The 27,969-nt window shown below is 44.2% G+C and overlaps 2 protein-coding genes across 5 annotated transcripts; one reads left to right on the top strand and one right to left on the bottom strand.

Annotated features, from left to right (window-relative positions):
• Positions 1-737: 737 nt before the first annotated feature.
• Positions 738-20,329, bottom strand: LOC138677226 (uncharacterized). Of its 4 annotated transcripts, none has more exons than XM_069767214.1 (2): positions 20,197-20,329; positions 738-3,341 (listed from the first exon to the last, which is right to left on the bottom strand). In XM_069767214.1, exon 2 carries the CDS (start codon positions 3,336-3,338, stop codon positions 1,671-1,673), a length of 1,668 nt encoding a protein of 555 aa, XP_069623315.1. In that variant the 5' UTR covers positions 3,339-3,341; positions 20,197-20,329; the 3' UTR covers positions 738-1,670. The 4 variants fall into 4 exon arrangements, with proteins under 4 accessions (XP_069623315.1, XP_069623313.1, XP_069623314.1 ...); XM_069767212.1 differs by lacking the exon at positions 20,197-20,329 and adding an exon at positions 20,078-20,181; XM_069767213.1 differs by lacking the exon at positions 20,197-20,329 and adding an exon at positions 19,083-19,433.
• SWSAP1 (SWIM-type zinc finger 7 associated protein 1) lies at positions 20,237-24,927 on the top strand. Its single transcript, XM_069767215.1, has 2 exons — positions 20,237-20,485; positions 23,591-24,927. The coding sequence occupies exons 1-2, from the start codon at positions 20,237-20,239 to the stop codon at positions 24,023-24,025; spliced, it is 684 nt and encodes a 227-aa protein (XP_069623316.1). The 3' UTR covers positions 24,026-24,927.
• Positions 24,928-27,969: the final 3,042 nt, after the last annotated feature.

Here is a 27,969-nt window from a genome sequence, read left to right as displayed (position 1 = left end):
TACAAGGGCTCCCTCGGAAGGTGAGTATATGTTATTTTTTTATTTTAACCTGTTACATACGTGTCTGGGCAATATACTACGTGGCTGGGCAAAATACTACGTGACTGGCCAAGATACTACTTGACTGGCCAAGATACTACGTGGCTCTGTGCTGTATACTACGTGGCTCTGTGCTGTATACTATGTGGCTCTGTGCTGTATACTACGTGACTGGGCAATATACTACGTAGTTGGGCAATATAGTACGTGACTGGGCAATGATAATGTGTGCAAAAGTGTAAAGCGCTGCGGAATATGTTAGCGTTATATAAAAATAAAGATTATTATTATTATACTACGTGGCTGGGCAATATACTACATAGCTGGGCAATATACTACGTGGACATGCATATTCTAGAATACCCGATGCGTTAGAATCAGGCCACCATCTAGTAAATAAATAAAAAGGCTTGGTCTCCCCTGTACTTTCGATAACCAGTCAGGCAAAACCGATAGCTGGGGGCTGCAACCCCCAGCTGACAGCTTCAGCAAGGCTGGTTATCAAGAATAGAGGGGTCCCCATGTTTTTTTATAATTATTTAAGTAAATAATAAAAAAAAAGCAGCGTTGGCTCCCCCCTCATTTTTGACAACCAGCCAAGCTAAAGCAGACAACTGGGGCTGGTTTTCTCAGGCTGGTAAGGGGCCATGGATATTGGTCCCCCAGCCTAAAAATAGGAGCCACCCAGAAAAGGCACAAAATGTTAATAATCTTTATTTATATAGCACCAACATTTTCTGCAGCGCTTTACAGTTAGTTTCAAACACAACAGTCATAAGTAACAACGTTAACAACAATATAATGATTAAAGCAAAATAAAACGACCCTGCACGTGAGAGCTTACAATCTACAATGAGGTGGGGGAGATACAAAGTACAGGTGTGTATTTACAATGATGTCCATAGAAAAGAAAGCGGATAGGCACATACCGTCCCGTGCAACAAAATCCTTCATTGTGGTATCATAATACCAACAGCAGGCGGATAAAATGATGTAGCAAAAACAGACGACGATGGTTTCGCGCTTACATTGCACTTCAACAGGTCATATGTAGGACAGAGCTCACAGAATATTTAGAAGTAGCCATTGCCCTTGTCCCACCCACTAAACATCAGGTGAGAGCAACTCATTAATTATGAACAAGTGAAAAGCAAATAAATGCAATACAAAAATACTGTTAAAAATATATATATAAAAAAAATAAAATCACAAAAAACACAGACATGTCGAGTTTGTCATTGAAACCTGATAGACCTTGAGCACGAGTCCGAATCACTGGGGAACACAATTTTTTAGGAGTTAGGTCAGACAACTGTTCTTAACTAATTTTTGGATGCTGAATCCAGAAATGATCTCAGTTTTTCTCTATGACGTCAAGTTTTTGAACTATAGGATTTTTGTCTTCTCAAAAATATGTAAACTACTGTACCTAAAAAGTATAAGAAAGGCATGACAAATATGTTTTTTAACACCATCATGTTTTTTTTTTTTTTTTTACAAAGGATATATAGATAGATAGATAGATTATATGTATATATATATATATATATATATATATATATATATATATATATATATATATATATATATATATATACACACACACACGTATTTAAGGTAAAAATGTACATTTATAGCTTTTTTCTGGAGTGTTTAACTTGAGGACAATCACGTTTGATGCTCCAGCAATAGTCAGCCATCATATGTACATCCCATCTACCCTGGTAACGGTCTTCCATAACCTTCAAATCTTGGTGAAATCGTTCACCTTGCTCATCGCTAACAGCACCAAGATTTTCCGGAAAGTTGGCAAGATGGCAATGCAGAAAATGTAGTTTAATACTCATGTTGCAACCAAGCGCTTTGTAGCTCTCCAATAGTTTCTGAACAATTTCTTTGTAATTACTCGCACGTGTATTTCCAAGAAAGTTCTTAACGACGTCTTTGAATGATAACCAAGCATTCTTCTCAAGATCTGACATAGTCCCGGTGAAATGTTCATCTTTGATGAGCTGTCGAATTTGTGGACCATCAAACACACCAGCCTTGATTTTTTCAATGGACAGTCCAGGAAGTGCCAACATGATGTACTTAAAACAGTCGCCGTCAGTTGGCAATGCTTTTACAAATTGCTTCATGAGACCTAGTTTTATGTGCAGAGGTGGGAATAGTATATTCTTCCTGTCAACAAGTGGCTGATGTAGAATGTTAGGATCTCCAGGTTTAAGACCAGATCTTGGAGGCCAATTCGACTCAACCCAATGCTTTTCTCGAGCTCTGCTATCCCACATACAGAGAAAGCAGGGATACTTTGTGTACCCACGTTGCTGACCAAGAAGGAAGCAAACCATTTTAAGGTCAACACAGATGATCCAATTGTGTGTGTCATATTTCAATAACTCAATAACTCTCTTTACATCTCCATGTTCTTCACGAAGAGAGACAGAGTGCCCAATAGGGACTGCACCAAATAAATTGCCATTGTGTAGAAGGACACACTTAAGACTCCGCTTTGAGCTATCAATAAACAGTCGCCATTCATTTGGATTGTACATTGAAAGCCCTAATTCTTGTAGTAAACCAGGAATATTATGGCAAAACACAAAACCGCTGTCACACCGAAAGTACTGCAAAAATGTACTTTCTCTAGTACGAAAGTATGATACCTTCGCTCCTTGTTCAAGTAACTGTTTCTCATTCAGCCTTGATGCTAGTAATTCTGAAGCTTTTTTTGATAAGCCCAATTCACGTGCTAAATCATTTAACTCGTGCTGATCAAATCCCTTACGAACTGAATCCTTGTGAATTTCAAATTCTGCATCATTGCTGTCACTGTGTTCGTCAACATCACTCAGAACTTCTAGAAATGGTAGCTGTTCGAAAACTGGCACTGGAATTTCAGCTGAATGAGGCATTGGTCTGATAGCTGACGGTAGATTTGGATATTCTATTTTACTTTTATTTTTCCTGTTAAATCCTGTTGTTTTCACTAAACAGAAGTAACAGTCTGTGGAATGACTTTTTTGCTCTCTCCACACCATGGGGATACCAAATGCCAACTTTTCACGTGTTCCTTTGGTCCACATCCGTAAACCCTCGACACACTGCTTGCACACCATGTGAGGGGCCCATGGCTTATCTTGATCACCGAGTTTTACTTTAAAATATGCAAAATATGCTTGTTTGACAAATGCACTGATGTTTGCCCTTTGAACTGGAATGGTGAAAACACCACAAATATAGCAGAAGGAGTCAGGGTTGCTTAGGCATTTACGACGAGAGGAAGAAGGAGCAGACATGATCTGAAACAAAGGAAATATGTACATATGTAAATAAAACACCGAGATGGAAAGTTACAAGCTTTGAAAACTAACAAAGAAAAAAAATCATAAAAGATATATAAATTACAACTAAGCGCCCAATGTAAAGAGAAAAGCTATCACAAATCCTATTTATTCCTACTATGATAAATTTTTTGTGTAAAGATATTGATAATTATGACGTATTGGGAGCTGCACACACCTCTCACCACACTGTCTCAGTTGTGACTACTCTTACAAGTTGCCACGTAGCTCTACATGAGTCGAATTGTAATCAGATAAGTCTTATTACAGATATCAGTGCAATTATGCTTCTCTGGCAGGTAAGTTGTGGAGGAAAAACTTGACGTGCTAGAAAAAAAACTGACTACATTTTTGGAATCAGCATGCCAATTTTAGTATAAATCCGCTCAAAAACCTAACTCAACAGAAATTTTTTTTCAAATTGTTCCCCATAATCCATCTAGCCTCTGTTCTTAATAATAATTTATTAAGGTCACCTCCTTGTGCAGGCATTTTAACATTTTCAATCCCTGCAAACCACAAAACTTCAGGATTGCCTGCATGTTCTTTCCTTATATGTTCAATTAGTCTAGGGACCCCTTTACCTGAGATGGGACTAAAGTGCTCATGGAAATGTACGAATAAGGGACGAATAGTCTTTCCAATAGAATGAAAACCGCATGCGCAAAAAACAGTGTATACAATGTAATTTGTGCGGCATGTTATAAAATCTTGGACCTTATGTGAAATACTTCCCATCTCTAAATATTTGGTAGTAAGATGGAAGGAACAAAAAGAACAGTAGGCAAATTTTTTTGCAGCCAGTTATTAGATTCAATTTTAACACGATTCCGAACTAGAGTATCTTTTATATTTTATGTCATCTGGTATGTAACCAGCGGACCCCTGGACACTATATCTGCAATTTCTTTTTCTCCCTCTAGCAAATGCCAATTCCTGTTGATCGCAGATCTAATTTGACTGTCCATAGGACCAAATATAATATTGAAAATAAATCGTTTTTCCTTTCTATTGTATTCTGTTGTACCAAGCGTTTCTTTTCGTATGAAACAGAAGGACTTTCCTCAACCCTCTTTAACGCGATATCAAGAACAGATTTGGGGTAACCCGTCGGAAAAACATTTATAGCGGTCCAAAGATTGTTCTTTAAACCTGATGGGGTCATTATTAATCCTGCGGATATAGTGTCCAGGGGTTCCCTTGTTAGAATTGTAAGCCACCATGAGAAATGGCAGCAGGGGAGACAGGTCTTCGTGATGATCAACAGATTAAGAGAGTTGTTCAGAAAGTAATTGTGTAGGAAAGGAAGCTTGTTACATACAGACCGTGGATTCCAAAGGGAACAATTAAAAGGAGATGAAGGAGTGCTGCTAATATTAATAAGGTTGGTAAGGTTTCAATGTGAGGTAGGGTAGGTGTTGATGTTGGACCAGGGTTGGGGGAGATGTCCCATGAAATCAGTAGAAGTAGGAAGATAAAGAGCAAGTAGTTTTTGGATGGGGGCCGTGAATTTGGATGGCAAGGGAACACATGAGGATAGAAATTAACCACATGGCTAAAAGGGAGTGCAAAGTCTGGGTTACCTGACTCCTGCCCTGAGTAACTGCCATGGACTAACTGATTTATCTTGAGCAGAGATGGATACCATTAGAAGCTGCTTGCTGACATAGAATAGAGTGAACACATGCAGGATCAATACAGGAGTTGAATGAGATGAATATCATTAGAAGCTTTGCCCGGCTCCTCCCACTTACCCTGTAGCGGTGGCAAGTGGGGTTCATATTTGTGGGGTTAACATCACCTTTGTATTGTCAGGTGACATCAAGCCCACAGGTTAGTAATGGAGAGGTGTCTATAAGATACCTATCCATTACTAATCCTATAGTTGTATGGTAAATACACAACCAGAATAAAGTCCTTTATTTGAAATCAAAACAAAACACTTTTCCATTTTCATTTAAAAAAATAACAAACACAGTTGTACTCCCCTAACGCCCATTCCATTGAATCCCTTGTCTCCTGTAATAACACAAAAATGAAAAACAACAATATCCCTCACCTGTCCGTCGTTCTGTCCCACGCCATAATCTATGTCCGAGTATAGTTTTCAACCTGGACGGTGCCAAGATGCGACCGCCCAGGCTGAGAACCACTGCTGAATTCACTGCTCGCAGCCTCAGTGACAAGCGGTGACATCATCGAGGTTACCTCCAGTCACTGAGGCTGCGTTCCATGCCAGACCAATGAACTGTGGTGACCTCAGCACTGAGAAAAAGTCACTGAGTTCACCGCAATTTAGCACAGTGAGTTCGTTGAACTCAGTGACTTTTTCTCACCGTGCTGACGTCACCGCAGTTTAGCCCGGCAGGGACCACAGCCTCATTGACCTGCAGTAACTTCGATGAGGTCACTGCTAGTCACGGATGCTGCGCTCACAGCTGCTCATTCCCCGGTGGTTCTCAGCCTGGACGGTCGCACATCTTGGCACCATCCAGGCTGAAAACTATTAATCCTCAGACATGGATTACGTGGAACAGAACGTCAGACAGGTGAGGGATATTGTTGTTTTTTTTTTTTTGCTTTGTTACAAGAGTTGTTGGCTTCAATGGAATGGGTGTTAGGGGAGTACAACTGTGTTTGTTATTTTTAAATAAAAATGGAAAAGTGTATTTTGTTTTGATTTCAAGTAAAAGACTTTATGCTGACTGCATCTTTATTTACCAAATAACTATAGGATTAATAATAGACAGGTGTTTTATACACTGCTCTCCATTACTAAGCCGTGGGCTTGATGTCACCAGAGATTAGAATGGTGACATCAACCCCACAAATATTACTCCACTTGCCACCGCTATAGGGCAAGTGGAAAGAGCCAAAGCTGAATTTACGCATCTTATAGATGTGCATTGTTTGGGCGGCAGCTGCTGGCTGCTATTTTTAGGTTGGCGAGGTCAATATCCATGGCCCCTTACCAGCCTGAGAATACCAGCTCCCAGATGTCTGCTTTAGCTTGGTTGGTTGACAAAAATTGGGGGAAGTCCATTCCATTAAATAATTAAAACAAAAAAAAAGTGTGGGTTCCTCTCTATTTTTGATAACCAGCCTTGCTGAAGCTGACGGCTGCAGCCCACAGTTGTTAGTTTTACCCGGCTGGTTATAAAAAACACAGGGGAACCCACACTTTTTTTTTTAACTCAAATTTTTATTGAGAATAACAAGGCAATTAACATATTTCATTTACATTTTCAATACAGAGTATTTTCCCCCCCTCCCCCTTCAAACAACCCCCTTCGGTCCCAAAGCCCCCCTCCCCCACCCCACAAAGCAGCTCATCTTGTTAATTACTACCATCATTAAAACAATAGAGTATCTAATCCCTCAACCACTCGTATAAGCCACACTTCACATTACTATCCCATAGCAATCCATGGAGACCACATTTTATTGAACGTTTCAGTTTTCCCTTTCTTCTTATAAATCCCTTTTTCTAGTGTCAGGCCCTGTTTTACGTACTGGAGGAATTCTCCTCTTGATGGCGGCTCTTCCCTAATCCAGTTTCTAGCTATCACCTTCCTAGCCATGTACAACAATCTGGCTATAGCTATCTTTAGGTGTTTATCCACCCCAATCTCATCCACGCATCCCAACAAACAGACAACTGGGTCCCTTGGCACCGTACATCCATACGCACCTTCCATACGACTTAAAACTACCACCCAGAAGGCAGCCAACCTCGGACATGTCCACATCATATGGAAAATGTCTGCATCCGTAGACCTACACCTCGGACATTCAGAGTCATTACGCAATCCTGCCTTATATAGCACCATCGGAGACCTATAAACTCTGTGTATCACATGTTGTGAATTCTGTGGCTGAATTCACTCCTGTGGCCACAAGTGGTACTGCAGCTTCTGAGCTTCCTCCCTCAGGTGTTCTGGTGAGCTCGTTAACTGCTTCATTACTTAACTCCGCCTGATGCTGCTATCCTTGCTCCTTGTCAATGTTTCAGTGTTGGATCTGAGCTTCTCCTGATTGTTCCTGTGACCTGCTGCTCTGTATAGCTAAGTGCTTTTTGCTTTTTTGTTGCTTTTTTTCTGTCCAGCTTGTCTTTTGCTTTGCTGGAAGCTCTGAGACGCAAAGGGTGTACCGCCGTGCCGTTAGTTCGGCACGGTGGTTTTTTTTTGCCCCCTTTGCGTGGTTTTGCTTTAGGGTTTTTTGTAGACTGCAAAGTTCGCTTTACTGTCCTCGCTCTGTCCTAGAATATCGGGCCCCACTTTGCTGAATCTATTTCATCCCTACGTTTTGTCTTTTCATCTTACTCACAGTCATTATATGTGGGGGGCTGCCTTTTCCTTTGGGGAATTTCTCTGGGGCAAGTCAGGCCTATTTTTCTATCTTCAGGCTAGCTAGTTTCTTAGGCTGTGCCGAGTTGCCTAGGTAGTTGTTAGGCGCAATCCACAGCCGCTTTTAGTTGTGTTTAGGATAGGATCAGGTGTGCAGTCTACAGAGTTTCCACGTCTCAGAGCTCGTTCTTGTATTTTTGGGTATTTGTCAGATCACTGTGTGCGCTCTGATCGCTAAGCACACTGTGTTTCTGGATTGCCTTCATAACACCTGTCATTAGCAAACATAACAGTACAAGGAGCCAAACTAATGATTCTCAATAGAGGGAAAGAAAAAGTTCTGACATCATTTTTTTTTTTTTTTTCTGCTCTGTGTTCACTTTTTTTTTTTTTCCCCCTAGACATTTGGGTGATTCTGGACACAGGTGTGGACATGGATATTCAGGGTCTGTGCTCTTCAATGGATAATCTCGTTATAAATGTACAAAAAATTCAAGATACTATTGATCAGAAATCTATGTTAGAACCAAGAATTCCTATTCCTGATTTGTTTTTTGGAGATAGAACTAAGTTTCTAAGTTTCAAAAATAATTGTAAGCTATTTCTGGCCTTAAAACCTCATTCTTCTGGTAATCCTATTCAACAGGTTTTGATTATTATTTCTTTTTTGCGCGGCGACCCTCAAGACTGGGCATTTTCTCTTGCGCCAGGAGACCCTGCATTGAGTAGTGTCGATGCGTTTTTCCTGGCGCTCGGATTGCTGTACGATGAGCCTAATTCAGTGGATCAGGCTGAGAAAAATTTGCTGGCTTTGTGCCAGGGTCAGGATGATATAGAAGTATATTGTCAGAAATTTAGGAAATGGTCAGTACTCACTCAGTGGAATGAATCTGCGCTGGCAGCTTTGTTCAGAAAGGGTCTCTCTGAAGCTCTTAAGGATGTCATGGTGGGATTTCCTATGCCTGCTGGTTTGAATGAGTCTTTGTCTTTGGCCATTCAGATCGGTCGACGCTTGCGCGAGCGTAAATCTGTGCACCATTTGGCGGTACTGCCTGAGGTTAAACCTGAGTCTATGCAGTGCGATAGGACTATGACTAGAGTTGAACGGCAGGAATACAGACGTCTGAATGGTCTGTGTTTCTACTGTGGTGATTCCACTCATGCTATTTCTGATTGTCCTAAGCGCACTAAGCGGTCCGCTAGGTCTGCCGTCATTGGTACTGTACAGTCCAAATTCCTTCTGTCCATTACCTTGATATGCTCTTTGTCGTCGTTTTCTGTCATGGCGTTTGTGGATTCGGGCGCTGCCCTGAATCTGATGGATTTGGATTATGCTAAACGTTGTGGGTTTTTCTTGGAGCCTTTGCGGTGTCCTATTCCATTGAGAGGAATTGATGCTACACCTTTGGCCAAGAATAAACCTCAATACTGGGCCCAGCTGACCATGTGCATGGCTCCTGCACATCAGGAAGTTATTCGCTTTCTGGTGTTGCATAATCTGCATGATGTGGTCGTGTTGGGGTTGCCATGGCTACAAACCCATAATCCAGTATTGGATTGGAATTCCATGTCGGTATCCAGCTGGGGTTGTCAGGGGGTACATGGTGATGTTCCATTTTTGTCGATTTCGTCATCCACCCCTTCTGAGGTCCCAGAGTTCTTGTCTGATTATCAGAATGTATTTGAAGAGCCCAAGTCCGATGCTCTACCTCCGCATAGGGATTGTGATTGTGCTATCAATTTGATTCCTGGTAGTAAATTCCCTAAAGGTCGATTATTTAATTTATCCGTGCCCGAACACGCCGCTATGCGCAGTTATGTGAAGGAATCCCTGGAAAAGGGACATATTCGCCCATCGTCATCACCACTGGGAGCAGGGTTCTTCTTTGTAGCCAAGAAGGATCGTTCGCTGAGGCCGTGTATTGATTACCGCCTTCTTAATAAGATCACTGTTAAATTTCAGTATCCCTTGCCATTGTTATCTGACTTGTTTGCTCGGATTAAGGGGGCTAGTTGGTTCACTAAGATAGATCTTCGTGGTGCGTATAATCTGGTGAGAATCAGGCAAGGAGATGAATGGAAAACTGCATTCAATACGCCCGAGGGTCATTTTGAGTATCTAGTGATGCCGTTCGGACTTGCCAATGCTCCATCTGTGTTTCAGTCTTTTATGCATGACATCTTCCGTGAGTATCTGGATAAATTCCTGATTGTTTACTTGGATGACATTTTGATCTTCTCAGATGATTGGGAGTCTCATGTGAAGCAGGTCAGAATGGTTTTTCAGGTCCTGCGTGCTAACTCTTTGTTTGTGAAGGGATCAAAGTGTCTCTTCGGTGTGCAGAAAGTTTCATTTTTGGGGTTCATCTTTACCCCTTCTACTATCGAGATGGATCCAGTTAAGGTCCAAGCCATCCAGGATTGGATTCAGCCGACATCTCTGAAAAGTCTGCAAAAGTTCCTGGGCTTTGCTAATTTTTATCGTCGCTTCATCTGTAATTTTTCTAGCATTGCCAAACCATTGACCGATTTGACCAAGAAGGGTGCTGATTTGGTTAATTGGTCTTCTGCTGCTGTGGAAGCTTTTCAGGAGTTGAAGCGTCGTTTTTGTTCTGCCCCTGTGTTGTGTCAGCCAGATGTTTCTCTTCCGTTCCAGGTCGAGGTTGATGCTTCTGAGATTGGAGCAGGGGCGGTTTTGTCACAGAGAGGTTCTGATTGCTCAGTGATGAAACCATGTGCTTTCTTTTCCAGGAAGTTTTCGCCCGCTGAGCGTAATTATGATGTGGGCAATCGAGAGTTGCTGGCCATGAAGTGGGCATTCGAGGAGTGGCGTCATTGGCTTGAAGGAGCTAAGCATCGCGTGGTGGTATTGACTGATCATAAGAACTTGACTTATCTCGAGTCTGCCAAGCGCTTGAATCCTAGACAGGCCCGTTGGTCGTTATTTTTTGCCCGCTTCGACTTTGTGATTTCGTACCTTCCGGGCTCTAAAAACGTGAAGGCGGATGCTCTGTCTAGGAGTTTTGTGCCCGACTCTCCGGGTTTATCTGAGCCAGCGGGTATCCTCAAGGAAGGAGTCATTGTGTCTGCCATCTCCCCTGATTTGCGGCGGGTGCTGCAAAAATTTCAGGCGAATAAACCTGATCGTTGTCCAGCAGAGAAACTGTTCGTCCCTGATAGGTGGACTAATAAACTTATCTCTGAACTTCATTGTTCGGTGTTGGCTGGTCATCCTGGAATCTTTGGTACTAGAGAGTTAGTGGCTAGATCCTTCTGGTGGCCATCTCTGTCACGGGATGTACGTACTTTTGTGCAGTCCTGTGGGATTTGTGCTAGGGCTAAGCCCTGCTGTTCTCGTGCCAGTGGGTTGCTTTTGCCCTTGCCGGTCCCAAAGAGGCCTTGGACACATATTTCGATGGATTTCATTTCTGACCTTCCCGTTTCTCAAAAGATGTCAGTCATTTGGGTGGTCTGTGATCGCTTTTCTAAAATGGTCCATCTGGTGCCCTTGGCTAAATTGCCTTCCTCCTCTGATTTGGTACCTTTGTTCTTTCAGCATGTGGTTCGGTTGCATGGCATTCCTGAGAATATTGTTTCTGACAGAGGTTCCCAGTTTGTTTCAAGGTTTTGGCGAGCCTTTTGTGGTAGGATGGGCATTGACCTATCCTTTTCCTCGGCTTTCCATCCTCAGACTAATGGCCAGACCGAACGAACCAATCAGACCTTGGAAACATATCTGAGATGTTTTGTTTCTGCAGACCAGGATGATTGGGTGTCCTTTTTGCCGTTGGCTGAGTTCGCCCTTAACCCCTTCATGACCCAGCCTATTTTGACCTTAAAGACCTTGCCGTTTTTTGCAATTCTGACCAGTGTCCCTTCATGAGGTAATAACTCAGGAACGCTTCAATGGATCCTAGCGGTTCTGAGATTGTTTTTTCGTGACATATTGGGCTTCATGTTAGTGGTAAATTTAGGTCAATAAATTCTGTGTTTATTTGTGATAAAAACGGAAATTTGGCGAAAATTTTGAAAATTTCGCAATTTTCACATTTTGAATTTTTATTCTGTTAAACCAGAGAGTTATGTGACACAAAATAGTTAATAAATAACATTTCCCACACGTCTACTTTACATCAGCACAATTTTGGAAACAAAATTTTTTTTTGCTAGGAAGTTATAAGGGTTAAAATTTGACCAGCGATTTCTCATTTTTACAACGAAATTTACAAAACCATTTTTTTTAGGGACCACCTCACATTTGAAGTCAGTTTGAGGGGTCTATATGGCTGAAAATACCCAAAAGTGACGCCATTCTAAAAACTGCACCCCTCAAGGTGCACAAAACCACATTCAAGAAGTTTATTAACCCTTCAGGTGCTTCACAGCAGCAGAAGCAACATGGAAGGAAAAAATGAACATTTAACTTTTTAGTCACAAAAATGATTTTTCAGCAACAATTTTTTTATTTTCCCAATGGTAAAAGGAGAAACTGAACCACGTACGTTGTTGTCCAATTTGTCCTGAGTACGCTGATACCTCATATGTGGGGGTAAACCACTGTTTGGGCGCACGGCAGGGCTTGGAAGGGAAGGAGCGCCATTTGACTTTTTGAATGAAAAATTGGCTGCACTCTTTAGCGGACACCATGTCACATTTGGAGAGCCCCCGTGTGCCTAAAAATTGGAGCTCCCCCACAAGTGACCCCATTTTGGAAACTAGACGCCCCAAGGAACTTATCTAGATGCATAGTGAGCACTTTGAACCCCCAGGTGCTTCACAAATTGATCCGTAAAAATGAAAAAGTACTTTTTTTTTCACAAAAAAATTCTTTTAGCCTCAATTTTTTCATTTTCACATGGACAACAGGATAAAATGGATCCTAAAATTTGTTTGGCAATTTCTCCTGAGTACACCGATACTTCACATGTGGGGGTAAACCACTGTTTGGGCACATGGTAAGGCTCGGAAGGGAAGGAGCGCCATTTGACTTTTTAAATGAAAAATTATCTCCATCGTTAGCGGACACCATGTCGCGTTTGGAGAGACCCTGTGTGCTTAAACATTGGAGCTCCCCCACAAGTGACCCCATTTTGGAAACTGGACCCCCAAGGAACTTATCTAGATGCCTAGTGAGCACTTTAAACCCTCAGGTGCTTCACAAATTGATCCGTAAAAATGAAAAAGTACTTTTTTTTCACAAAAAATTTATTTTCGCCTCAATTTTTTCATTTTCACTTGGGCAATAGGATAAAATGGATCCTAAAATTTGTTGAGCAATTTCTCCCGAGTACGCCGATACCTCATATGTGGGGGTAAACCACTGTTTGGGCACACGGCAGGGCTCGGAAGGGAAGGCGCGCCTTTTAACTTTTTGAATGGAAAATTAGCTCCAATTGTTAGCGGACACCATGTCGCATTTGGAGAGCCCCTGTGTGCCTATGCAATGGAGCTCCCCCACAAGTGACCCCATTTTGGAAACTAGACCCCCCAAGGAACTTATCTAGATGCATACTGAGCACTTTAAACCCCCAGGTGCTTCACAGAAGTTTATAATGCAGAGCCATGAAAATAAAAAATAATTTTTCTTTTCTCAAAAATGATTTTTTAGCCTGGAATTTCCTATTTTGCCAATGGTAATAGGAGAAATTGGACCACAAATGTTGTTGTCCAGTTTGTCCTGAGTATGCAGATACCCCATATGTGGGGGTAAACCACTGTTTGAGCGCACGGCAGGGCTCAGAAGGGAAGGCACGCCATTTGGCTTTTTAAATGGAAAATTATCTCCAATCATTAGCGGACACCATGTCGCGTTTGGAGAGCCCCTGTGTGCCTAAACATTGGAGATCCCCCACAAATTACCCCATTTTGGAAACTAGACCCCCAAAGGAACTAATCTAGATGTGTAGTGAGCACTTTGAACCCTCAAGTGCTTCACAGAAGTTTATAACGCAGAGCCATGAAAATAAAAAAAAAAAATTATTTTCTCAAAAATGAATTTTAGCCCGCAATTTTTTATTTTCCCAAGGGTAACAGGAGAAATTTGACCCCAAAAGTTGTTGTCCAGTTTCTCCTGAGTACGCTGATACCCCATATGTGGGGGTAAACCACTGTTTAGGCACATGCTGGGGCTCGGAAGTGAAGTAGTGACGTTTTGAAATGCAGACTTTGATGGAATGCTCTGTGGGCGTCACGTTGCGTTTGCAGAGCCCCTGATGTGGCTAAACAGTAGAAACCCCCCACAAGTGACCCCATTTTGGAAACTAGACCCCGAAAGGAACTTATCTAGATGTGAGGTGAGCACTTTGAACCCCCAAGTGCTTCACAGAAGTTCATAACACAGAGCAGTGAAAATAATAAATACGTTTTCTTTCCTCAAAAATAATTTTTTAGCCCAGAATTTTTTATTTTCCCAAGGGTTACAGGAGAAATTGGACCACAAAAGTTGTTGTCCAGTTTCTCCTGAGTACGCTGATGCCCCATGTGTGGGGGTAAACCACTGTTTGGGCACACGTGGGAGCTCAGAAGGGAAGTAGTGACTTTTGAAATGCAGACTTTGATGGAATGGGCTGCGGGCGTCACGTTGCGTTTGCAGAGCCCCTGGTGTGCCTAAACAGTAGAAACCCCCCACAAATGACCCCATTTTGGAAACTAGACCCCCCAAGGAACTTATCTAGATATGTGGTGAGCACTTTGAACCCCCAAGTGCTTCACAGACGTTTACAACGCAGAGCCGTGAAAATAAAAAATCATTTTTCTTTCCTCAAAAATGATGTTTTAGCAAGCAATTTTTTATTTTCTCAAGGGTAACAGGAGAAATTGGACCCCAGTAATTGTTGCGCAGTTTGTCCTGAGTATGCTGGTACCCCATATGTGGGGGTAAACCACTGTTTGGGCACACGTCGGGGTTCGGAAGTGAGGGAGCACCATTTGAGTTTTTGAATACAAGATTGGCTGGAATCAATGGTGGCGCCATGTTGCGTTTGGAGACCCCCTGAAGTGCCTAAACAGTGGAAACCCCTCAATTCTACCTCCAACACACCCCTAACCCTTATCCCAACTGTAGCCGTAACCCTAATCACAACCCTAACCCCAACACACCCCTAACCACAACCCTAACCCCAACACACCCCTAACCCTAACCACAACCCTAATTCCAACCCAACTCTAAGGCTATGTGCCAACGTTGCGGATTCGTATGAGATTTTTCAGCATCATTTTTGAAAAATCCGCGGGTAAAAGGCACTGCGTTTTACCTGTGGATTTACCGTGGATTTCCAGTGTTTTTTGTGCGGATTTCACCTGTGGATTCCTATTGAGGAACAGGTGTAAAACGCTGCGGAATCCGCACAAAGAATTGGCATGCTGCGGAAAATACAACGCAGCGTTCCCGCGCGGTATTTTCTGCACCATGGGCACAGCGGATTTGGTTTTCCATATGTTTACATGGTACTGTAAACCTGATGGAACACTGCTGCGGATCCGCAGCGGCCAATCCGCACCGTGTGCACATAGCCTAATTCTAAAGGTATGTGCACACGCTGCGGAAAACGCTGCGGATCCGCAGCAGTTTCCCATGAGTTTACAGTTGAATGTGAACCTATGGGAACCAAAAATCGCTGTACACATGCTGCGGAAAAACTGCACGGAAACGCAGCGGTTTACATTCCGCAGCATGTCACTTCTTTCTGCGGATTCCGCAGCGGTTTTACAACTGCTCCAATAGAAAATCGCAGTTGTAAAACCGCAGTGAAATGCGCAGAAAAACCGCGGTAAATCCACGATAAATCGGCAGCGGTTTAGCACTGTGGATTTTTCAAATCCGCTGCGGAAAAATCCGCATAGGACCAGAATACGTGTGCACATACCGAAACCCTAACCCTACCCCTAACCCTACCCCTAACCCTACCCCTACCCCTAACCCTACCCCTAACCCTAACCCTAGTTCTTACCCCAACCTTAGTGAAAAAAAAAAAAAATTCTTTATTTTTTTTATTGTCCCTATCTATGGGGGTGACAAAGGGGGGGGGTCATTTACTATTTTTTTTATTTTGATCACTGAGATATAACCTATCTCAGTGATCAAAATTCACTCTGGAACGAATCTGCCGGCCGGCAGATTCGGCGGGCGCACTGCACATGCGCCCGCCATTTTGGAAGATGGCGGCGCCCAGGAAAGAAGACGGACGGACCTCGGGCGGCCAGGTAAGTATAAGGGGGGGGAGATCAGGGCACGGGGGGGGCGTCGGAGCACGGGGGGGTGGATCGGATCATGGGGGGGGTGGATCGGAACACGGGAGGGAGGATTGGAGCACGGGGAAGGATTGGAGCACGGGGTGAGGGATCGCTGTGCGGGGGGGGTGGATCGGAGCACGGGGGGGGGTCGCTGTGTGCGGGGGGGGGGGATCGGAGTGCGGGGGGGGTTTGATTGCAGCACAGGGGGTGTGATTGGTGCACGGGGAAGCGGACAGGAGGACGGGGGAGCGGAGCACAGGACGGAGGGGAGCGGACCACAGATCGGGGGGCTGGGGGGCGATCGGAGGGGTGGGGTGGGTGCACATAAGTGTTTCCAGCCATGGCCGATGATATTGCAGCATCGGCCATGGCTGGATTGTAATATTTCACCAGTTTTTTAGGTGAAATATTACAAATCGCTCTGATTGGCAGTTTCACTTTCAACAGCCAATCAGAGCGATCGTAGCCACGAGGGGGTGAAGCCACCCCCCCTGGGCTAAACTACCACTCCCCCTGTCCCTGCAGATCGGGTGAAATGGGAGTTAACCCTTTCACCCGGCCTGCAGGGACGCGATCTTTCCATGACGCATATGCTGCGTCATGGGTCGGAATGGCACCGACTTTCATGACGCAGCGTATGCGTCAAAGGTCGGGAAGGGGTTAATAATCGGGCCAGCTCGGCTACCTTGGTTTCTCCATTTTTTTGCAATTCTGGGTTCCATCCTCGTTTCTCTTCAGGACAGGTTGAGTCTTCGGACTGTCCTGGTGTGGATTCTGTGGTGGATAGGTTGCAGCAGATCTGGACTCAGGTAGTGGACAATTTGATCTTGTCCCAGGAGAAAGCTCAACTTTTCGCTAATCGCAGACGCCGTGTGGGTCCCCGACTTCGTGTTGGGGATCTGGTTTGGTTATCTTCTCGTCATATTCCTATGAAGGCTTCCTCTCCTAAATTTAAACCTCGTTTTATTGGTCCGTATAGGATTTCTGAGGTTCTCAATCCTGTGTCTTTTCGTTTGACCCTCCCAGACTCCTTTTCCATACATAATGTATTCCATAGGTCGTTGTTGCGGAGATAAGTGGCACCTATGGTTCCATCTGTTGAGCCTCCTGCCCCGGTTTTGGTGGAGGGGGAATTGGAGTATATTGTGGAGAAGATTTTGGATTCTCGTGTTTCTAGACGGAAACTCCAGTATCTGGTTAAATGGAAGGGTTATGCTCAGGAAGATAATTCCTGGGTTTTTGCCTCTGATGTTCATGCTTCCGATCTTGTTCGTGCCTTTCATGCGGCTCATCCTGGTCGGCCTGGGGGCTCTGGTGAGGGTTCGGTGACCCCTCCTCAAGGGGGGGGTACTGTTGTGAATTCTGTGGCTGAATTCACTCCTGTGGTCACAAGTGGTACTGCAGCTTCTGAGCTTCCTCCCTCAGGTGTTCTGGTAAGCTCGTTAACTGCTTCATTACTTAACTCCGCCTGATGCTGCTATCCTTGCTCCTTGTCAATGTTTCAGTGTTGGATCTGAGCTTCTCCTGATTGTTCCTGTGACCTGCTGCTCTGTATAGCTAAGTGCTTTTTGCTTTTTTGTTGCTTTTTTTCTGTCCAGCTTGTCTTTTGTTTTGCTGGAAGCTCTGAGACGCAAAGGGTGTACCGCCGTGCCGTTAGTTCGGCACGGTGGGTTTTTTTTGCCCCCTTTGCGTGGTTTTGCTTTAGGGTTTTTTGTAGACTGCAAAGTTCGCTTTACTGTCCTCGCTCTGTCCTAGAATATCGGGCCCCACTTTGCTGAATCTATTTCATCCCTACGTTTTGTCTTTTCATCTTACTCACAGTCATTATATGTGGGGGGCTGCCTTTTCCTTTGGGGAATTTCTCTGGGGCAAGTCAGGCCTATTTTTCTATCTTCAGGCTAGCTAGTTTCTTAGGCTGTGCCGAGTTGCCTAGGTAGTTGTTAGGCGCAATCCACAGCCGCTTTTAGTTGTGTTTAGGATAGGATCAGGTGTGCAGTCTACAGAGTTTCCACGTCTCAGAGCTCGTTCTTGTATTTTTGGGTATTTGTCAGATCACTGTGTGCGCTCTGATCGCTAAGCACACTGTGTTTCTGGATTGCCTTCATAACACCTGTCATTAGCAAACATAACAATCACATAAAGCTGTGACAGTCTATACGGTTCACTCAGCGACAGTTTTGGGATCCATTCGAACACCGACTCCCAAGTCTCGTTATCCATTGGGCCCAGATCTTTCCCATTTAGCGCTCGCCATTATTGGAAACCCCAATAGGAAAGTGTGCAACAGATCCCTGTACAGAGTGGATATGACTCCTCCAGTCGTCCCATCATTACACACATACTCCAATACTATATCCCTTTGAATCCTAATACCTCCGTTCCTACTCTGAGCTCCAAAGGCATGCCTCATCCGCAAATACTGATACTCCCCTGCAGTCCCAAGACCAAATTCCGCCTGCAATTGGGAAAATGATTTCAGTTCACCTTGTTCAATTATTTGATACACATACTGAATCCCTTTGCCCAACCATTCTATCAATACCCCTAATGCCTCAAATTCTTTCAGATTGTTATTATGCCATAACGGCGAGTATCTAGTCAAGTCCGTGATCCCACGTACGTGCCTCAATCTACTCCACAGCTTGCGTATCAACAGCAAAGTCGGGTATAGCTTCCCCAAACTCTCCAAGGATCCATCCTCCAAACATTGCACCACTGGCCTTCTTTTTGTCATCACTTCCATCAACCGCTAACCCACACCTTTTTTTAATTATGGCGCAGAGGGCAGCTGATGAATACTCCCATCAGCAGCCTGCTCTCATTGTTATTAGCGCCAGCAGGTGTAGACTGATGGTGTAGATTGATGGAGTAATAGTCCCATCAGCAGCTGCCTGCTATTGCGGTTATCAGATGAATAACTCTCTGCTAATGTATGACTTCTACAACTTACCAGGCTGTATGGGTCACAGAGACTGGTAAGTGGCCACAGAAGGCCAACATACACTGCTGACGCATCACACCATAAGAGGCACCCCAAATTTTGGTGAAGAAAATAGGGAAAAGAAAAGATTTTTTACTAAAATGAGGGTCTGTGTCACAGTTTGAATTTACGATAGCTTACCTGGGGGGCGGTGGATTGGGGTCACAGGAGACAGGGTTCGTGCTGCAAGAAATCGGCAGCGGTGGGGGCGATGCTGTAGGCCCTGGGTGGGAGGAAGGGGTGTCTCAACGGTGCAAGGCTGTGGGCCCTGGGCTGGATGGAAGGGTGTCAGCAGTGACGCAGAGCGGAGTGCATTGATTTCAGGAAGATGGCTGCCTCCAGCAGCACATATGCAGATTGGGATCTCGGCCGAGTTCTCGCAGCCTCACACCAATTCTTCCGCTGGCTTCCTGCAGCAGGGACCCTGCCTCCTGTGACCCCACGCCACAACTGCTGCCGCCGTGCACCCCCTGTAAGCTATATTCGTACTATAAGACCCACCCCAGTTTTCCTCCACAGCCCCTCATCACCCCCCTCCACACAGCCCCTCATCACCCCCCATTCACACAGCCCCTCATCACCCCCATCCACACGCCCCTCATCACCCCCCTCTCCACACAGCCCCCCCATCACCCCCCTCTCCACACAGCCCCTCATCACCCCCCTCTCCACACAGCCCCCCCATCACCCCCCTCTCCACGCAGCCCCTCATCATTCCCCCTATCAACACAGGCCCTCATCACCCCCCTCTCCACACAGCCCCTCATCACCCTCCTATCCACACAGCCCCTCATCACCCCCCTCTCCACGCAGCCCCTCATCATTCCCCCTATCAACACAGCCCCTCATCACCCTCCTATCCACACAGCCCCTCATTTCCCCTATCAACACAGCCCCTCATCACCCCCCTCTCCACGCAGCCCCTCATCACCCCCCTCTCCACGCAGCCCCCCCATCACCCCCCTCTCCACGCAGCCCCCCCATCACCCCCCTCTCCACGCAGCCCCCCCATCACCCCCCTCTCCACGCAGCCCCTCATCACCCCCCTCATTATCCCCCTTTCTTCACCGCCCCACTCAAGTAACATCCACCCTTTCCTCCAGCACTCACGCCGAGCCCTGTGCCCCCATTCCCACCATTCTGTACACGGCTCCACAGTAGTTCCCTTCTCTCCAGCAGCCTCAGCACAGCGCTGCTTCCTGCTATCGGGTCTTTACCGGATCGGTAGACCCCGCCCCTTCCGGTGGCATCTTACCTCAAAAAATCAACTCCGGTGTAGTGACTACCGACGAGCGATGTCTGGGCCGCTGCTGCGGGTGCTGAGGGAGCTCGGCGGCTCCCGGGAGCCTGGTGGTCAGGGGGCTGCGGAGTGTGGCCCTCCAGCGTTGATCTTGGGGCCCCCGGGCTGTGGAATAAGCGGGCTTATGTTTATGGCGGCGGCTCTGGCGGCTGAGGAGGAAGGAGCTGTGCTGTATCTGTGTCCGGAGCCGCTGCAGACGGTGCCCAGAGCGGGCAGAGTGGCCCGGGATCCCCTCATACTAAAGGTGCCCTTCTGGACAAGGACTGCTTATATAGTCAGCCTCTGAGGTGTTGCTAATAGCAACCAATCAGCGCGCAGCTTTCTTTCTCCCGCTGTAGGTTGGCAGATGAAAGCTGAGCTCTGATTGGTTGCTTTGAGTAATAGCCATTTTCTGTCAGACCTAAACCTGAGGTAATCCTTTCACCGACCACGGTGAGGTGAGGGGCGCTGCTGCTGCCGCCATTGGCAGGTGTCGTGTCGCCCATCCGTACGCGAGACCGGTCCGTATATCGGCAGCGGGTTTCTATCGATGCGGAAAGGAGAGGGGTTTGTTCCCCCTTCGTGTTCTTTTTCGAGAGCCATAACTTTTATTTTTTTCTGTCAGCATGGCCGTACGAGGGCGGCTTTGTTCGCAGAGCGAGTTTTATTTCTGACTGACGCCATTCGTTTCACCATATAATGTACAGAGAAACGGGGGAAAAATCCCAGTGCTGGGAAATGAAGGAAAAATAAAAACCACGATTCCACCTTTTAATGATTTTTTTTTTTTGCATTTGTGCGCTAAAATATGACCTAGCTACATAATTTTTTCATGTCTGGTACAATTATGGTGACACTGAACTCGTACATATATTTTTTTTATTAATATTTTAGAGGTTTTAAAAAAAAAAAAAAAAAAAAAAAATTTAATTATTCCTATGGAGCTGCGTGAGGGATTCAGGGTTTTTTTTTATTCGAGAAAACCTCACGTTGCACTCAGACCAATGTTATTCCATGAGGCGTCTAACCGGCGGCAGAAAATATCGCGGGTATTGGCCGAGACCCGCCAATGCCAGTCTGTGGATGAGAGAAATTTGGACCATTTGTAGGATTTGCACATTTTTTTTTTTTAACGCAGAAATGTCAAAGAAACCAGGACATTGAAGCAAAGAAGTACAAAAAAAATGATGGATAGAATAGATTTCCGGAAGATATAAAATTCCTCCCCTCCCCCCTCACTTTATACTTTATGTCCTTTATATAAAGTCCAGCTTTTTAAGCTTCCGTCGCCTAATAAATAATTGGAAATGACATGGAGTCTACCTAATTTTTGATAACCAGCCCGGGTAAAGCAGACAGCTGCAGACTGATGTTATCAGGCTGAGAAGGCCCCTGGTTATTGGGCCCTTCCCACCCCAGAAGTGGCGCATCACATTACATGCGCCAATTATGATTCTTCGCCTTGACTCTTCCCAATTGCCCTGGCACTTTGGCAGTCGGGGTAATGGTTTTTTGGGGTTGATGTCAGCAGGTGGTGCTGACATCAAGCCTTGGTGTTAATAATGGAGAGACGTCTCAAAACACCCCATTACATACTAACCCAGTATTAAAAAGAAATAAAAAAAAAACAACAACAATCTTCGACCATTTTATTTTTAAGAAAAAAAAATCCAGGGAATCCGACGTAGTCTTCAAATGGAAACTTGAAAGACATAAAAAGAGAGAAATTGAGACAAGACACTCTCCCTTGTTTACCAATTTATTAGAAAACCAAAACATTCCCACTCAGCAAAGTCTATGGTATTCCCACGACGATCCCCAGGATACGACGCCCAAAGGCTATGGAGTCTCGCTGCGCTCCGCGAGCCCAGGCCGCTGTGATGAGAAGTGACGCCGCCAGTTAACACAACTAACGCGTCTCGTGGAGCACAGCGGGACCCGGAATGGCTGCTGCTACAGCCTATAGAGCTTCGTTCTCTCGACGAGAGTCCATAGGTTCGGGGAACGTCGTGAGAATGCCATTGAGTTCGTCGGACCTGCTTAGAAACTTTTCGTTTTATAATAAATTGTGAATGAGAGATAGTGTCTTGTCTTTTATTTCTCTCTTTTTATGTTTTTCAGGTTTCCATTAAAGTGTCAGGGAGTGTTTTTTTTTAATTTATTTACACTAAAGTTTTTTGTGTTTATTTGTTGTTACTGGGTTAATAATGGGGGTGTCTGACAGATACCCCTCCATTACTTACAGTAGGGCTTGATGTCATCCAGCTGCTGACATCAACCCCAAAAACCATTACCCTGATTGCCAAAGCACCAGGGCAGTAGAGAAGATCTGGGGGTTGGTATTTTTAGGCTGGGAAGGGTTCAATAACCATGATCTTTCCCAGCCAGATAACATAAGCTCACAGCCGTCTTCTGTACCTTGGCTGGTTATCAAAACTAGGAGGGGACCTCACTTCATTTTTTTTTCAATTATTAGGTGAAAAGGCTGGACCATAAAGTACATGTGCAAGGCACTGAAGGGTGCCATTTTATAATATGTGGGGGGATTGTGAAATTTGATATCTGCAGAATATTTCTTCTATCAAGCTCTTTTTTTGGGGGGGGAGGGTGGACTTGCCTGCTTCAATTTCCTGGTTTCTTTGAGATGTGTGTGTAAAAATCAGATGCTATATGTATGTGTAATTGCACACGCATGACATAAGTTCAGCCATACGGATTCCCCTTGTCCAGCTTTTCAGGAGCGGAGTCAGATTGATTTTTTTTTTAATTATACAAGAATGTGAGCGATCTGTTAATGAGTGTCGACGGGTTGCCATGACAGCCTGGGATCTACTGAAAGCTCCCATGCCTGCCATCTTGGTATTCCTATGAGGACCAAGAGAAAAAAAATAAAAGGCCAAAAATGTTGAGGGAGGTTTCAGCAAAAAAACAATAAGCGATCAAATGGTATCTATTCAAGACCTCAGCTCACCCCGAAAACAAGAAACGTAATTTATAGGAAAAATTAAAATGTTATGGGTTTTTGAAAAATGGCAGCAAGCAAATTTATTTATTTTTACGAATTTACACTTTTTTTTCACAACTTGAAATATATAATATATCCAAGTTTGGCATTGCCTTAAAGGGAACCTGTCAGCAGGATTGTGCTCGGTAACCTACAGACACTATCAGGTCGGCGCCGTTATACTGATTACAATGATAATCCGTCTTGTGGTTGTTGTTTAATCTTTAGGATTGGTTATCCGAACTTATCCATGTTTGACCCAGAAATCGACCACAAAGACTTTCTTGTTGGCTGGATCCAAGTTCCAGAACAATCTGTATACTAAATGGATCAACGTGCTGATTTTTATTTTTCATTTCCTCGTAGCAAATCCGTTTTGTGTACCCGCCTTCTATGAAGGAGCTTCTCCAGTTCTTCTCTTCGCTCCATTTAACGTCTCCTCCACCTTCCCTCATCCTGGTTGATGGACTTGAACGATACATTCAGCCTACGTGCAGCCTCCATGATGGAGCTCATATCTCCGCCCTGATGTTGGACTCCGTATCCCACCTTCACTGCGGCCTCATAGTGTCTGCAGCACCAAACTACGAAGGAACCGACGGGGCCTTTCTTGCTGTGGAAAGGTATTTCCCGAACCAGTGTGTGGTGTATCACGATCTATCATGTGGAGAAAAGGAGAAAGTGTATAAAGTGAGCTTCATGTCCTCCAGACCGCAGTGGAATATGCACGTTGGGGAAGATGGGGGTGTACGCGTCAGTCCTTGTGACGTACAAGACTTAACTACCAGACTGGCTTCCTAAAATTATCCAGATTAATGACAAGTCCCTCGTGTTAACGTCGAATGGCGTGAAAAAAAAAAAAAGCTTTCCTGATTTCGAAGATCGCTTTCTTCTCCATCTTTTATGACATCTGTCTGTCTTCCCGGTTTCTTAGGTTATCAGGAATTTAGAGACTCCGGTTGAACAGTGCTAAGGGGTTGTACAAACTTGTAAGATTGGAGAACAATGACATCTATTGAATAAAATGAATACATTATCTATACTGTTGCTCCATGGCAAGATATCTTGGGCGATTATTGACGTTCCTGTGGAATGACACTAGGCGTGGACAAGTGAATGCAAGATTTTTGAATATGCCTTTGCAAATTGTCTCTTCGGAGAGGAAGAGGACTAGAACTCTAGTGCCACCTATTGGAAGTATCAATCCTAACAGTCAATGTCGACCCTTTTATCGAGCCTTGTCACATGACTTTAGGATAAAAGCCAAACCAGAATCTCAATTTGCAGACACTGTATTTCGGGGTACTGCCCCTCGTCATTGCAAAGTGGAGATCTGGTTTGGCTGATTGAGAGGTGAGCATTGCGGCTTTAAGTCTCCTCACCTCGACATGCTTAACATGTCACTCTCCGCAAGGAGAAACGATACTTCTTGGCTCCTGAATATGCCTTTGCAATTTATTTTCTAATAGGACTTGGATGCTTTTCCCTCCACACTCTCATCTGCTATGTACAACCTCCTCCCCCTTCCTGCTCTTTTCTCTTGAGGTCATTATACATAGGGTGATTATTGCAATACATGTGATTATATAGTATATGAATGTTGTGATTATCCCCATGCTGTTTTTTTTTCTTACATAGTGAACATTTGGATGCTTTTCCCCCTCTCCACACTCTGCTTTATCATATAAAACCTTTTGCCGCTCCATGTTGCTGTCTCTAAAGTTTTTTTTTTTTAAACACGGCAATGAGTATTGCAAGATTGAACATGTTTTTAGCAATAATTACCGAACTACAGTGTTTTTTTTTTTTTTTTTTAATCATTGATCATATCTTTCACGTAGACATAAAAAAAATATCATTGGTCGTAAGCACGTCCCTTTAAGTTAAAAAAGGGGCAGCACAGCGGCTCAGTGGTTAGCAATCTTCACAAATCAATCGTTTTACATGTAAAAGGTTCTTGAGTGAATACACAATCGTCGACTTCCTACATCATCGATCAATGCAGGTTGCGGGGAATTTATTTGTGTAAAGCTGCGTTGATGGAGGCTTTGAATAGAGCTTTTGACAGCTTTAATGCTTTTCCCCAGACTTGGATGCTTTCTTCCCTCTCCACACTCTGATCTGCCATGTACAACATACAAAAAAAGGTTGCACTCTATCGTGCCAAAACACGTCAAATATGAAATTTGAATAGCAAAATTGCTTTTTGAACATTAGGAAAAAAAAATTTTTTTGAGACGCTTAGCACAGAATTTGGCCAAATAGTGTGAGCCCATCGACCATCGTCAAGGTGGTCTCATTAAAAAACTGATGGGTACCTGACCTCCCTGTCCAAATGTGAACACTTACCGAAGGCTAATGTCTGCATGCTTGGGTGAATGTGGACACCTCTGTCAGCAAGGCCTACATATGGGTTGGCCGGAACCAAGTGTGAATAGATGTAATTAAAAACCAGATGGTGAAGGGAGGAGTGCTCAGTCAGTAAGCTAACATAGAAATGACAGAAAAAAGACTGGCACATCCAAACTATTGTGAATAGGTGCATACCAGGAGCAGCTACCTCCATATACAATATACAAAAAAAGGTAGCACTCTATCGTGCCAAAACACGTCAAATATGAAATACATGAAATTTGAATAGCAAAATTGCTTTTTGAACATTAGGAAAAAAAAAATTTTTTTGAGACGCTTAGCACAGAATTTGGCCAAATAGTGTGAGCCCATCAACCATTGTCAAGGTGGTCTCATTAAAAAACTGATGGGTCCCTGACCTCCCTATCCAAATGTGAACACTTACCAAAGGCTAATGTCTGCATGCTTGGGTGAACATTTTTTCCTAATGTTCAAAAAGCAATTTTGCTATTCAAATTTCATGTATTTCATATTTGATGTGTTTTGGCACGATAGAGTGCAACCTTTTTTTTGTATATTGTATATGGAGGTAGCTGCTCCTGGTATGCACCTATTCACACTAGTTTGGATGTGCCAGTCTTTTTTCTGTCACTGCCATGTACAACAGTCTTCCCCTCCCAGCTACTATCTGTAAAGGGCTTTTAAAACACAGCCCAATCCCTACAGTTCCTCTCATCAGTGTTGTGACCCTTTAGGCTTTTCGCTCATGGCTGTAAGTGGGCTCATTTCCACCTCCAAAGCAGGGCATGAAATTTAGGAAGGACTCAGTTGGGATGACTGTAGAATCCTGCCTCTAGTTACCACGGTAACTCTTGTTTTCCTACTGTTCCGTTGACGGAATGCTGACATCAGTGTCGGTGCTTGTGACTTTATGGTGAATGTCCCGACGGTAACTCGGAGATGAAGCGACTCCTAGTCATCGTTATTCTGCACCTTCTTCATCTGTGCGAGGTTCCAGGTAACTGGGCGGTAAAGCAGGGTTTATAGACATATACTTATTTACTATATGTGCCCATGTACCTGGTGATAGCGATGCTGGAGTTGCCACTTTTGTGGACTAATTTATGGCGTAGTGTAGTGGTTGGTAGTCCATAGTATAGTCTGTTGCTATTGCGGGAGTCTTAGTGTTGGATTTAGTACTTTTTGATGAAGTGTAGTATGGGGGTTGTAGTATACTGTATGGGGGTTAGTACTTTAGGAAAGGAATAGTGATGAGCGAGTATACTTCTTGCTCGGGTTTTCCAAAGCATGCCGACTATTTTGCCGTGCTCGGGGATTTAGTTTGTCGACGCAGCTACATGATTTGTTGCTGCTAGACAGCTTGAATACATGCGGGGATTGCCTGTTTGTTAGGGAATCCCCACATGTATTCAAGCTGTCTAGCAGCCGCAAATCATGCAGCTGCGTCGACATAAACTAAATCCCCGAACACGGCAAAATAGTCGGAGACCAGGAATCCAGTGTGGACTGTAGAGGTCGTTGTCCAATTTATGGTATTCGGGATGAAGAGTACAATAACATGGGAGTTGTTCTCCTTTATATGGGGCTTGGTAGATTTGGTGAGAGTTGTCGAAAACGTGTCACAATTTGACATAACGCGTTAAACCAAAGAAAGCCAACCAATAGGCGATGTAAAATTCTACATGAGTAAAGCAGGACATTATTGTATATACCATGAACTGTCTCCGCAGGGGCCCCGCACAATTCTGCCAATGTAAGCGGCCTGTTTCGGAGATCTGACAAGGGATCTGATGAGGGATTCAAGCCGCCATGGTGGTTTGGATTAGGTAAAAGATCTCAGTATTTCACTCTCCCTCCAAACCCGATGGGAACGTCCCAGATAATTCTTGTATTTTCCTCGTAGTTGTGGCGCTGCTCATACTGCCCGTCATCATCTATTTGCTGTACAGATGCTTCCACCCTCGAACTGTAGCACAACAATTCCTGTAAGTTTTACGCATACAGGCGTGGGTGACAGTGGGCTATCTATGTCTGTGGGGCCGATACTATATAGTGATGATTGGCGTTTGTGACCCGGGGGTGACTGATGAAGGCATTTCTTGTGATAATTAAACTAATTTGACCTTGTAATCTTTTATAGGGAGTCTTATGGCTTTCAGTGAAAAGGTGAGCACTGGATACAGAAAATATGCATGTGGGTATACTGAGTTATGCAAGGTCTGGGGAGGAGAAATTTACTGGACAGTAAGATTTAATCCCTTTTCCCACAGCAATTGCTCAGTTATTTACTGATTTTTTTTTTATTTATTTTTTTTTCTTTCGTACTTAATACCAAATAAGGCTTTTTTTTAATTATTAAATCGGTGAACAGT

Source organism: Ranitomeya imitator, chromosome 4, assembly GCF_032444005.1.
Source record: "Ranitomeya imitator isolate aRanImi1 chromosome 4, aRanImi1.pri, whole genome shotgun sequence".
Classification (NCBI taxonomy): domain Eukaryota; kingdom Metazoa; phylum Chordata; class Amphibia; order Anura; family Dendrobatidae; genus Ranitomeya; species Ranitomeya imitator.
Note: the sequence above shows the minus strand (reverse complement) of the source record. Positions and strands in the feature narration are given on the sequence as shown.

Excerpts from the sequence above, each read along its gene's own strand:
- LOC138677226 (XM_069767211.1), bottom strand. The coding sequence starts at position 4,993 with ATGGCAGTTACTCAGGGCAGGAGTCAG. Across the intron at positions 3,342-4,966 it reads TTACTCAGGGCAGGAGTCAG|ATCATGTCTGCTCCTTCTTC; the intron begins GTAACCCAGACT and ends CCTTTGTTTCAG.
- SWSAP1 (XM_069767215.1), top strand. The coding sequence starts at position 20,237 with ATGTCTGGGCCGCTGCTGCGGGTGCTGAGGGAGCTCGGCGGCTCCCGG. Across the intron at positions 20,486-23,590 it reads GGGATCCCCTCATACTAAAG|CAAATCCGTTTTGTGTACCC; the intron begins GTGCCCTTCTGG and ends ATTTCCTCGTAG.